This window comes from Cebus imitator, unplaced genomic scaffold (assembly GCF_001604975.1).
Source record: "Cebus imitator isolate Cc_AM_T3 unplaced genomic scaffold, Cebus_imitator-1.0 Scaffold103, whole genome shotgun sequence".
NCBI lineage: Eukaryota > Metazoa > Chordata > Mammalia > Primates > Cebidae > Cebus > Cebus imitator.
The window spans coordinates 266776-279513 of NW_016107418.1; the positions used below are offsets into that span (position 1 = coordinate 266776).

At 44.4% G+C, this 12738-nt stretch overlaps 2 protein-coding genes across 3 annotated transcripts in view; both read left to right on the forward strand.

Annotated features, from left to right (window-relative positions):
• The window catches only part of LOC108310433 (60S ribosomal protein L7a-like), a 13906-nt gene extending 4742 nt beyond the window's left edge, over positions 1 to 9164 (forward strand). Inside the window, exon 2 of the mRNA XM_037741703.1 lies at positions 9030 to 9164. Coding sequence (XP_037597631.1) covers positions 9030 to 9164 — 135 coding nt within the window. The remainder of the gene's footprint in view (positions 1 to 9029) is intronic.
• Positions 9165 to 9334: 170 nt separating this feature from the next.
• REPS2 (RALBP1 associated Eps domain containing 2) overlaps positions 9335 to 12738 on the forward strand; it is a 226047-nt gene continuing 222643 nt past the window's right edge. For both annotated transcript variants that reach the window (XM_017537476.2, XM_017537477.2), the window contains exon 1: positions 9335 to 9708. In XM_017537476.2, coding sequence (XP_017392965.1) covers positions 9454 to 9708 — 255 coding nt within the window. In that variant the 5' untranslated portion in view covers positions 9335 to 9453. The remainder of the gene's footprint in view (positions 9709 to 12738) is intronic.

The window sequence follows — 12738 nt, forward strand, 5'->3', positions numbered from 1 at the left end:
ATGGTTTAATCAAAAGCACATGTGGTTGTGAAAGTTGTCAGAATCAAAATGGAGTCGTTTGTGTTAAAAAAAAAAAAAAACCTGAAAAATAGAGCTGAGGAAGGATATGAAGAGAGGGTTCTCACACTTGTATGCCTTAACAAAACTACAACAAAAGCCTGCAAAAACTGCAAACTTGCACAAAGGTCATCACAACCTTCCGCAAAGACATTTGTCCAGCAACTGCCTGTCTAACCTTGAACTGGCGCCACCCTTGTTATTGATCCTTGTAGCCAAAAATAACAATTTCAAAACAATTATGTAACCTTCATTTTTCCTTGAAAAAAAATTTTTGTCTTCCTTTACCTCCATGAATATGCACAAGTTTACTGTGGCATACATAGTCCCATTGCAATGCCCTATTCCCAAATGAACAAACTTTTCTTTTCTTTTCTCTCTCTCTTTCTTTCTTTCTTTCTTTCTTTCTTTCTTTCTTTCTTTCTTTCTACTTTCTTTCTTTTTTTGAGACAGAGTCTCCCTCTGTTGCTCAGGCTGAGTGCAGTGCCACAATCACAGCTTACTGCAGCTTCAACATCCTGGGCTCAAGTGATCCTCCCATCTCAGCTTCCTGAGCATCTAGGACTACAGGTGCATGACACGATGCCCCATACCCAGCTAATTTTTGTATATTTTTTGGTAGAGACAGGGTTTTGTCATGGTGCCCAGGCTGGTCTTCAACTTCTGGGCTCAAGTGATCCACACATCTCGGCCTCCCAAACACGAGGATTACAGGCATGAGCCACCGTGCCTGGCCATAAACATCATTTTCTTTTAGAAAGCCTCTCTCTGATATTTAAGTTGACAGCTATATGGTATAGCCTATTGATCTGAGACTACAAACCTGCAAGCACAGCATGATTGTATTAGTCCATTCTCATACTGCTATAAATATATGCCTCAGACTGGGCAATTTACAAAGAAAAGAGGTTTAATAGGCTCATGGTTTTGCAGGCTGTACAGGCAGCATCTGCTTCTGGGGAGGCCTCCTGGAGCTTTTACTCGTGGTGGAAGGCAAAGCGGGAGGAGGCATCTTACATGGCAGGAGCAGGACTGAGAGGGGTTGGGGGGAGGTGCCACACACTTTTAAACAACCAGATCTCATGAGAACTCACTCACCATCATGAGAACAGCATGAAGTGGAAAGGGCTAAACTATTCATGAAGGATCCACCTTCATGATCCAATCACCTCCCACCAGGCCCCACCTCCAGCACTGAGGATTATAATTGAGCATGAGATTTGGATGGGGACACGGAGCCAAAGCATATCATTTTGCCCCAGCCCCTCCCAAATCTCATGTCCTTCTCACCTTTCAAAATCCCATCATGTCTTCCCAATAGTCCGTGAAAATGTTAATTCATTCCAGCATTAACTAAAAAGTCCAATGTTCAAAGTCTCATCTAAGGCAAGGCTAGTCCCTTCTACCTATGAGTCTGTAAAATAAAAAACAAGTTAGTTACTTCTGAGGTACAATGGAGAGATAGGTATTGGGAAAATACAACCATTCCAAAAAAGAGAAATCGGACAAAAAAAAGGGGCTGGCTATAGGCCCCATGTTAGTCTGAAACCCAGCAAGGCAGCCATTAAACCTTAAAGCTCCAAACTAATCTCATTTGACTCCATGTCTTGCATCATGTGCTCCTAAGGCTTTGGGCAGCTTCACTCCTGTGGCTTTGCAGAGTTCAGCCTCACGACTGCTCTCATGGGCTGTCATTGAGCGCCTGTGGTTCTTTCAGGTGCAGAGTGCAAGCTGTTGGTGGATCTACCATTCTGGAATCTGAAGGATAGTGACACTCTTCTTACAGCTCCACTAAGCAGTGCCCCAGTGGGGGTTCTTCAACCCCACATTTTCCCTCTGCACTGCCCTAGTAGAAGTTCTCCATGAGGGCTCTGCCCCTGCAGTAGTCTTCTGCCTGGAATCCAGGCTTTTCCATACATCCTCTGAAATCTAGGTGGAGGCTCCCAAGCCTCAACTCTTGCACTCTGCACACCTGCAGGCTTAGCACCAGGTGGAAGCAGCCAAGGTTTGTGGCTTGCACCCTCTGAAGCAGTGGTCCAAGCTGTACCTGGACCCCTTTGAGCCAGGGCTGGAGCTAGAGCAGCTTGCATGCAGGGAGCCATGTCCCAAGGCTGCACAGGGTGTCAGGGCCCTGGGCCTGGCCCAGGAAACCATTCTTCCCTCCTAGGCCTGGCCCAGGAAACCAGTCTTCCCTCCTAGGTCTCTAAGCCTGTGATGGGAGAGGCTGTCATGAGGGTCTCTGAAATGCCTCTGAGGGCTTCTCCCCATTGTCTTAGGTATTAGCACTTGGCTCCTTTTTATTTATGCAAATTTCTGCAGCCTGCTGTAATTCCTCCCCTGAAAATGGGCTTTTGTTTTCTACCACATGGCTAGGTTGCAAATTTTTCAAACTTTTACACTCTGCTTCCATTTTAAATATAAGTTTTAGTTTCAGATCATTTCTTTGCTCACACATATGAACATAGGCTGCTAGAAGCAGCCAGATCTTATCTTGAACGCTTTGTTGCTTAGAAATTTCTTCTGCCAGATACCCTAAATCATCTCTCTCAAGTCCAAAGTTTCACAGATCCCTAAGGCAGGGGCACAATCCAACCAAGCTCTTTGCCAAAATGTAACAAGAGTAGCCTTTGCTCTAGTTCCCATTAAGTTCCTTGGTTTCCATCTGAGACCTCATCAGCCTGGCCTTCACTCTCCATATTACTATCAGCATTTTGGTCACAACTGTTCAGTCAGTCTCTAGGAAGTTCCAAACCTTCCCTCATCTTCCTGTCTTCTTCTGAGCTCTCCACACTTTTCCAATCTCTGCCCGTTACCTCATTCCAACATCACTGCTACCTTTTCAGGCATCTTTATAGCAATGCCCCACTTCTGGGTACCAATTTTCTGGAAAAAAACATAACATAAATAATAGCTCTGCAATGGGAGTAATTGGATTCCATGAGACAGAATAAACAGACTATCTCTTGGCTATTTCTGAAAATATGATCCTTCTGGCTTTTCTGGCCATAATGGAGCCAAAACAAGTGTGTAGACTTTGAACCACAAAAGAGTATAAAGATACTGTTTTCTAAAATGTTCTTGTTTCCTGTCAGCCTTAAGGGATATGAGTGCTTCTAGTTTCTAAATTCTTATCTGTGTTTATTTTGAGGTTTGATAACTATTTCTTCTATTGAAAAAACTTGTAGAAATAGAGAACAGTACTTGGCATTCCTTAGATATTAACACATTTTTACAAATGACATTTTTTTTCCTCCTGTGCCCTCGGTTTAAGTATTACTGCTGTTGGGTCCCTCTTGGCTGTGCCCCACATCTTTTGTTGAGCAGCTCCTCTCTTACATCTTGGAGACCTTCAGAACTGCCCTTTCTCCTGTCCCAGCCTGCTGTCCCTCACTCATTATTTACTGGTTGCCAAGTCTCTGGGGCTCCTTCCTTTCTGTCATGTCCTTTTACCTCCCAAGTTCCACCCAGTCTCAGTCAACAGCCATCTCAGCCCCCCCTCATCAAGCCTTCCTGGCTGAGCTCTGGCTCATGGATTTTCTCTTTTCTCTAAACTCCCACAGCAGTTAACCCAGAGCACACAATTTAGAACTTAATTATATATTGTCATTCATTTGTTTTTATTTGTTGTGTTAGTTTTGCCTCTTCCAGTGATGCTTCAAACTCCTTGAAAGCAACACATCTTGTATTAAAGAAAAATTCCTCTCAGTACTTTGGTAGGGATACAGTAAATACTCTCCGTTCTATGAATAAATGTTGACTGTCTCACTGATAGATTGATAGGCACAGATGTGAAACTTTCTACCTGTCTCTGTCATATCTGGTGCTTAATAAATGTCTGTCAAATTTATTATACTGAGTTGAGTCATGAAGATCAGTTCTGAGTCTGGTATTCAGTGGGACAAATCACACTGTCTCTGTATCCATTTTCTCATCTGCAAAACGGAGCTTAAAAATGTCTTCCCAACTTACCTCAGAGAGTTGCTATAAGGCTTAAATGAAGTAATGGGTACAAAAGTGCTTTGAAAAGCTTTGCAGCTTTTTTCTCCACTTCATGAATGTTAGGGATTATTATTCCTCACATTTCCTTTCACAGTAGTCAAAGGGTAAAGTAGGGTTTGGTGTGTATTACACAGAGTGTGCCTCTTTCTAGCCTCTACTAGAATGGTGGGCCATTCTCAGGGAAACCTGAATACAACCAGAAAGATAGGAAGAGAATAAACATCTGGCTTCCAGTTTTCCTGAAAAGGTATCACAGCTATGGAAAATACAAAGGTGGTGGAATTTCTTTTCTTTTCTTTTCTTTTTTAGATAGTTTCACTTTGTCATCCAGGCGGGAGTGCCTTGGTGTGAACTCAGCTCACTGCAACCTCTGCCTCCCAGGTCCAAGCAATTCTTGTGCGTCAGCCTCCAGAGTAGCTGGAATTACAGGTGTGAGCCATTACGCCCAGCTAATTTTTGTATTTTTAGTAGAGACAGGATTTCACCATGTTGGCTAGGCTGGCTCAAACTCCTGGCCTCAAGTGATCTGCCTGTCTTGGCCTTCCAAAAATCTGGGATTACAGGCATGAGCCACTGTGCCTAGTCTTCTTTCCTTTTTTAAATTCTTTTCTTCTTTTTAAATTTTAATTAGAGGCAGGGTCTCATTATGTTGCCCAGGCTGGTCTGGAACTCCTGGGTTCAAGTGATCCTCCTGCCTCAGCCTCCCAAAGTGCTAGGATTGCACATATGAGCCACCAGGCCTGGCCAGGTGGTAAGATTTTGAAAGGGAAATTCCCAAGTGAAGTTATTCTTTATTGCTCCTAATTTAGCTATCCTTTCTGAAAAGTTTAGTGAAGAGGTGAGAACTTCTTCCTTTTGGAGAAGATCCTCTTCTCTGTTCCATTTCTCCAGATTCCAAAAGGGAAATATTACTCTGGCTATCACTGAGGTTGACATCATTTTTTTTTTTCCTTCTTCTTATGTATCTCTCTTCCTTCTCTTCCCCTTTCCTTTTCTTTTTTTGTATTTACAATTTCATGATTTTTTCCTCTTCTCCTCTCTTCCTGATCTTGGTCCTTTAGTTGGCCATATACCAAAGTATATTTATTGTCAGCAGTATTTCTTGAGGTGTTTTTCGTTTATTGTTTTTAATAAAAATAAAACTATTTGGGGTGAAAGTTATATATATCCCTTTATGAAAGTAAATTCTAAGATGTATTAACATTTCTTATTGATACATAATAATTGTACATATTTATGGGGTACATGTGACATTTTGATACATGTATACAATGTGTAATGATCAAACTAGAATAACTGGCATATCCATCATCCCAAATATTTATCATTTCTTTGTGTTGGGAACATTTCAAATATTCTAGGTATTTTGAAATGTACAACAGGCTGGACATGGTGGCTCATGCCTGTAATCCTAGCATTTTAGGAGGTTGAGGCAGGTGGATCACTTGAGCCCTAGGAGTGGGCTAGCCTGGGCAACATAGCGAGACTGTGTCTTTATAAAAAGATGAAAAAAATTAGCTGGGCATGGTGGTGCATGCCTATGGTCCTAGCTACTCAGGAGGCTGAGGCAGGAGAATTGTTGGAGCCCAGGAAGTTGAGGCTGCAATGAGCTGTGGTTGCACCATTGCACTCCAGCCTGGGTGACAGATTGAGACCCTGTCTCAAAAGAAAAAAAGAAATATATAATAAATTATTAATTACAGTCACCTTACTATGCTATCAAACACTAGACTTTACTCCTTCTAACTGCATTTTTGTATCCATTAGCTAACCTCCCTCCAACCCCCCCACCACCGCCAACTCTTCACAGGCTGTGATAGCTATCACTCTACCTCCATGAGATCAACTTTTTCAGCTCTCACACATGAGTAAGAACATGTGATATTTGTCTTTCTGTGTCTGGCTTATTTCACTTAACACAATGACCTCCAGTTCCATCCATGTTGCTGCAAATGACAGGATTTCATTATTTTTTATGTCTGAGTAGTATTCCATCATGTATATATAACACATTTTCTTTATCCATGCATCTGTTGGTGGACACTTAGGTTGATCCGTATCTTGGCTATTGTGAATAGTGCTGCAATAAACATGGTGGTGCAGGTATCTCTTTGATTACTGATTTCCTTGCGTTTGAATAAATGCCCAGTAGTGGAATTGCTGGATCATATAGTAGTTCTGTTTTTAGTTTTTTGAGAAATGTCCATACTGTTTTCTATAATGGCAATACTAATCTGTATTCTCAACAGTGTATGAGACTTTCCTTTTCTCTTTTTTTTTTTTTTTTAGACGGAGTTTCCCTCTTGTTACCCAGGCTGGAGTGCAATGGCGCAATCTCGGCTCACCGCAACCTCCGCCTCCTGGGTTCAGGCAATTCTCCTGCTTCAGCCTCCTCAGTAGCTGGGATTACAGGCACGCGCCACCATGCCCAGCCAATTTTTTGTATTTTTTTAGTAGAGACGGGGTTTCACCATGTTGACGAGGATGGTCTCGATCTCTTGACCTCGTGATCCACCCGCCTCGGCCTCCCAAAGTGCTGGGATTACAGGCGTGAGCCACTGCGCCCGGCCTCCTTTTCTCTTTTATATGGAGTGAGATAATATCTCATTGTGGTTTTGATTTGCATTTTCATAATAATAAATGGTGTTGAGCATTTTTTCATATACTGTTGGCTATCTGTATGTATTCCTTTGAGAAATGTTTATGCAGATCCTTTGTCTACTTTTTAATGGGATTATTATTTATTTATTTTTGTTGTTGAGTTGAGTTCTTTTTATATTCTGGATATCAGTCTCTTGTTGGATGAATAGTTTGCAAATATTTTCTCCCATTCAGCAGGTTGTCTCTTCGTTCTGTTGATGTTTCCTTTTCTGTGAAGAAGTTTTCAGTTTAATATTGTTCCATTTGTCTATTTTTGTTTTTCTAGCCTGTGCTTTCAAGGTCTTAGCCATAAAATCCTTGTCCAGACCAATGTCCTGAAGCATTTCTCCAATGTTTTCTTCCAGTAGTTCTATAGTTTTAGGTCTTATGATTAAGTCTTTAATACAACTTCAGTTGATATTTGTATATGGAGAGAGAGAGAGAGAGAGAGAGAGAGATATCTAGTTTTATTCTTCTGCATATGGATATCTAGTTTTCCCAGCACCGTTTATTGGAAATACTGTCCTTTCCCAATGTATGTTCTTGGTGCATTTGTTGGAAGTCAGTTGACTGTAAATGTGTGGGTTTATTTCTGGGTTCTCCAGTCTTTTCTATTGGTTTATGTGTTTCTTTTTACGTCAGTACCATGCTGTTTTGGTTACTATGGCTTGTAGTATATTTTGAAGTCAGGTAGTGTGATGCCTCCAGCTTTGTTCTTTTTGCTCAGGATTGCTTTTGCTATTCAGGGTCTTTTGTGGTTTTATACAAATTTTAGGATTTTTTTTCTATTTTCGTGAAGAATGTCATTGGCATTTTGATAGGGATCACGTTGAATCTGTAGATTGCTTTGGGTAGTATGGTAATTTTAACAATAGTAATTCTTCCAATCCATGAGCATGGGATGCCTTTCCATGTTTTTGTGTTCTCTCTCTCTCTCTCTGTAATCAAAGAGATACCTGCACCCTCATGTTTATTGCAGCATTATTCACAATAGCCAAGATATGAATCAACCTAAGTGTCCATCAACAGATGAATGATAAATCTCTCTCTCTGTCTGTCTGTCTCTCTCTCTCTTTTAGATGGAGTCTTGCTCTGTTGCCCAGGCTGGAGTGCAGTAGTATGATCTTGGCTTACTGTAACCTCTGTCTCCCAGATTCAAGTGATTCTCTTGTCTCAGCCTCCCAAGTAGATGGGACTACAGGCACGTGCCACCATGGCCAGGTAATTATTGTATTTTTAGTAGATATGTGATTTTACCATGTTGGCCAGGCTCATCTTGAATTCCTAGACTCAAGTGATCTGCCTGCCCCAGCCTCCCAAAGTGGTGGGATTACAGGCATGAGCCACTGCACCCAGCCTGGACTTTCTTTTAAAAGTAGCACTTTTAATCCCAGCACTTTGGGAGGCCGAGGGGGATGGATCACCTGAGGCCAGGAGTTCGAGATCAGCCTAACCAACATGGTGAAACCCTGTTGGCAGGCGTCTGTAATTCCAGGCACTCAGGAGGCTGAAGCAGGAGAACGGATTGAACCTGGCAGGCGGAGGTTGCAGTGGGCCGAGACTGTGCCATCGTCCCTCCTGGGCAACAAGAGCGAAACTCCCTCTCAAAAAAAAAAAAAGAGTGGCTAGAGTACTGGCTACTTTTTTCTTGCGGTGGAAGCAAGCACATTTGAAAAACATAGTGTGTATGCTTTAGGATAGGGAGGAATGGTGAGAGAGGACATGGGCAGGGGTGGAAAGATGTGGGTTCTCGTATTGATTTTTGGTGTGAGCTTGAGCAAGTTTTGTACTTACAAAAAATGCCTGTTGTACTACCAAAAGAAGTGCTTCCTTTGGAGAGTGAGGATCCTGTATTACCGAGGTTTGTATTTTCAGGCCCTAGCGTCTAAATGTGCTACATACTAGATATTCAACTAGTATTGGAGGAATGAAGGTGAACACGGCAGTTTCCTCATCTGTAAAAGCAGAGTTTGGACCAAATGATCTGCAAAATGGGTCTTTTTATACTCTTACTACTCTAGTACTTACGAGTAACCGACGTTATTCTCAACTCCTGGTCTGAGCCATGTCTGAGGAGGTGGCCTAACTCCTATACCACCCCGAACACTCTGGGGCCAGTGGGACCCTGTTTGGACAGACGTCTGTGTCTTCTAGCTCTTTAGGACGTGAGCAGTACTGCTGTGGAAGAAAGAAACCTAATTTCCCATGCCTTGTCCCTTTTCTGGAAAGGGCGCGGCGTGGTGTGGTCACCACACCTGCCACCGCCTTCTAAGCGAGAAAACATCACAGCCTTCCCCCCTCCCCGAAAAGCGCTATTCTCCGATTGGGTCTAGATGACCCCTTCCCAACCAGGGCCGATGGCCAAAGACTCCGCTCCCTTGAAGTGTGGGCTTGGAAAGGCACCGGACCCGCCTTCCCTGGGCGGTGGAGCAGGTGAAGGGCGGAGGGCAGGCGGCGCGCTGGGTTAGTTACCTGGCGCTGGGCGGGGAAGGCGGGAGGCGGGGGCGGGGCCTGGGTGAGATCCCAGGCTGTGATTGGTCCGCGCCGCGCCTGTCTCCATGTGCCGCGCGGCTGAGGCACAACATTCAAGCCCGGGGGCGGGGCCCGCGGGCGCCGGGAGGAAGCGGCAGCGCGGTAGCTGCGGGGCGTGGGGGCGGCGGCGGCGGCGGTGGCTGAGGCCGAGGTGGCGGTGGCTGTGGCGGACACAGCGGCACCCCAGCTAGGGACAGGGCTCCGCCGCGCCCCCTTGCAGGCCCCATGGAGGCGGCAGCGGCGGCAGCAGCGGCGGCGGGTGGGGGCTGTGGCTCCGGGCCGCCGCCGCTGCTGCTGAGTGAGGGCGAGCAGCAGTGCTATTCCGAGCTCTTCGCGCGCTGCGCTGGCGCCGCGGGCGGGGGCCCCGGGCCTGGGGCCCCCGAGGCCTCCAGAGTCGCCCCCGGCACGGTCACTGCGGCCGCCGGCCCGGTGGCTGACCTGTTTCGGGCGTCGCAGCTGCCCGCCGAGACGCTGCACCAGGTAGGTCCCTCCGCCTCCTGTCCCTGCGGGTTTGTGGGGACAGTGTCTGCGGGGGCGGAGGTTGCGAGTGGGGCGGCAGGGCTACCCTCAGGGACCCGGAGGCCTCGGCCAGTTCTCAGAGAGGGCTCTGCAGCCGGGGATGGCGGCGACGCCCTTGTCCCCGGGGGACACCAGCCTCCTCCGCAGCTCAGCTCCTCGCCCAGTGCTGGGTGCGCTCTCCCCATTTTCCTTCCCTGAGACTGACACTCCCTCCCCTCCCCCGGCCATTTCTGGGGTTCTGCAGCCGTGCAGACCTAAAGTTTGTCCTGTTCTGGAAGTGGTGTTTGTTTTGGCTGCTGTCTGTTTTAACCTCTGCTCGCTGCTCCTGCCCCTCCCTCTCCTGAGTGGGCCCTCAGGGTGCCTTGTTGGGATTTGAACTTGAAGGGCTTGTGTCTGTAGGGTTCGAGCCCAGGGCTGAATATTGTCCTCTCTATGTACTTGTGATATGTATGTATCTACTATATATAACTGCCCGTAACATATTTGTAAATATTAATATTAAATCGAAAACCTTAATGACAAGTTGCAGAGCAGGGACACGGTACTGCAAGAGGACGTTTGTCAGGTCAAAGCCAAATTTCCCATTTGACGCTAGAGGTGGACTTCAGAAGTTCACCATGGGGAACAGCTGTAGTTTCCTATCTTATCATTACTTGGGCTTCAAATAGAAGTGAAAAGTAAGGGGTGTCATAGCTACCACCTTTTGGCTGTTCTATACCTAGAAAAGGACTAGGGGATGATCCATACCAGACGCTGTTTTTGTTTTTTGCTTTCTTTGGAGCTTGGAGAAAGACTACTTGACAAGCCCTTTGTTTGTCATTTCATGCCACTAGGACTTCATGGTGATAAGATTGTTAATATCAGGTTCAAAACGTGAAATGAAGCTTTTCCTAAAAGCAATAGTATGAATGTTATTAACACCAATCGAATATTTAGAGTGACGAGTGGTATTTTAAAATCTAGTTTCAAAGGAGATCTGAGGGTTTTACGGCTCACTTGCAATTTCATTGTGTTCATTTGTATTTAAAAAAAATACAAGACTGCGTTTTATACTGCTAGAGCGTGCATATGGCTCTATGTTAGTGAGCATAACTTTAGACGCTTTGTAATCATTCACCTTTCTGCATTTGGGATTTCTGAAAATATAACTAGTATTCACAGAACTTAGCATGGCTGCTTGTCCCTAAAGAAGTCCTTGATATGTAGACAGTTCTGCCATTGCTGATGAGTATTTGAGCTGTACCAGGTAAAGAGAAACTCAGTGTCTTAAAACACAAACCATGGCTATTACATGAGGCCCTCAGAATACTCCCGAGCATAATATGTTTATTCAATGCTGTAGCTGCTTCCCAGCTGAAAGAGGAATAATTGACTGAGGCTATACAGCAGTAAGTGACAGCTGGGTACCTATTAAACTTATTTTGTTGTCAGTAATGCATCGGATATTATAAGAGGAGGTGGGCATATTAAATCTGAATATGTTGGTTGATGCCTCCTTAGGAATTGGGAAGGATATCCTGTCGTTAGAACCCATACTTTCTTGAGGTACATATGTTTTAAGACCAAAGGCACAGTGCCTTTGCATGAATAAAATTATATTTTTGATGTCCAGTTGAAATCTGCTTGCAAAAGACTGCTTCAAATACTGACAAAAAGGGACATCCCTACAAGATTGCTTGGAGTAAATCTCTCAGAGCTTGACGCTCCCTTATTCAGCCCATCAAAGCAAAAACACATCACCCCCCTTTAATCCAACAAAATCACCATAACTCAGTATTCTTGGTACAGGTGAAAATGAACATTGAAGGCAAACTGGATATGTAATTCTAAGAGAGTCAAAGCCAGCAAACACCTAATTTTCACTCATCACTTTGGTGGTGAGTGTATGCTCCATCCACCTTAATTTCCATTACCCCATCAGTGTATTAGCCATTCTTTAAAACAAGTGTAGATGTTTTTACCCTTTCCCTGTTAATCAGGAACCTGTAAGTTGAGATTTAAGTGGCCGAACAGGTATAACTGCTCAAATCTTGAGGCACTAACAAGCCCTGGTATTTTCTGTGGTAACAACCAGGTTTTCCTCTTAATAAGCATACAATTAAGATTACCATAATAATGTTCCAGGAAGAGTGAGAATCTTGCAGTCTTACCACAAGTAAATGCTTTATAAAAATACCTAATTTTATTTGCTCCTTGGAGTAAAAATAAACCGCTATACTTGTTACTTTGTTATGGAAGTGAGCCTCTTAGGGTTTTTTCCCCAGTTGAGATACACACACACACACACATACATATACATATATGTGTGTGTGAGATATATGGCATATGTATACAAAATCTCAACTTTTCTTTTTTTGAGACTGAGTCTCACTCTGTTGCCCAGGCTGGAGTGCAGTGGCATGATCTCAGCTCATGGCAACCTCTGTCTCCTGGGTTCAAGCAATTCTCATGCCTCAGCCTCTCGAGTAGCTGGGATTACAGGCACCTGCTACCACGCCCAGCTAAGTTTTGTATTTTTAGTAGAGTCAGCGTTTTACCGTGTTGGCCAGGCTGGTCTCAAACTCCTGACTTCAGGTGATCCACCTGCCTCAGCCTCCCAAAGTGCTGGGATTACAGGCGTGAGCCACCGTGTCCAGCCTCAACATATTTTTTAATAGACTATTTTTTCAGAGCAGTTTTAGGTTCACAGCAAAATTTAGCAGAGTACCCATATATCCCCTGTCCCGACACACCCATAGCTTTTCCTACTCTCAACATCCCACACCAGAATGATAGAGTTTTTACAATTGATAAACCTACATTGACACATCGTTATTCCCCAAAGTCTATATATTAAGGCTCACTCTTGGTGTTGTACATTCTGTGGGTTTGGAAAAATGTATAATGACATGGATCCACGATTGTAGTATCATACAGAATAGTTTCACTGCTCTAAAAATCTGTGCTCCACTGATTCATCCCTCCCTCTCCATTAACACGTGGCAACCACTG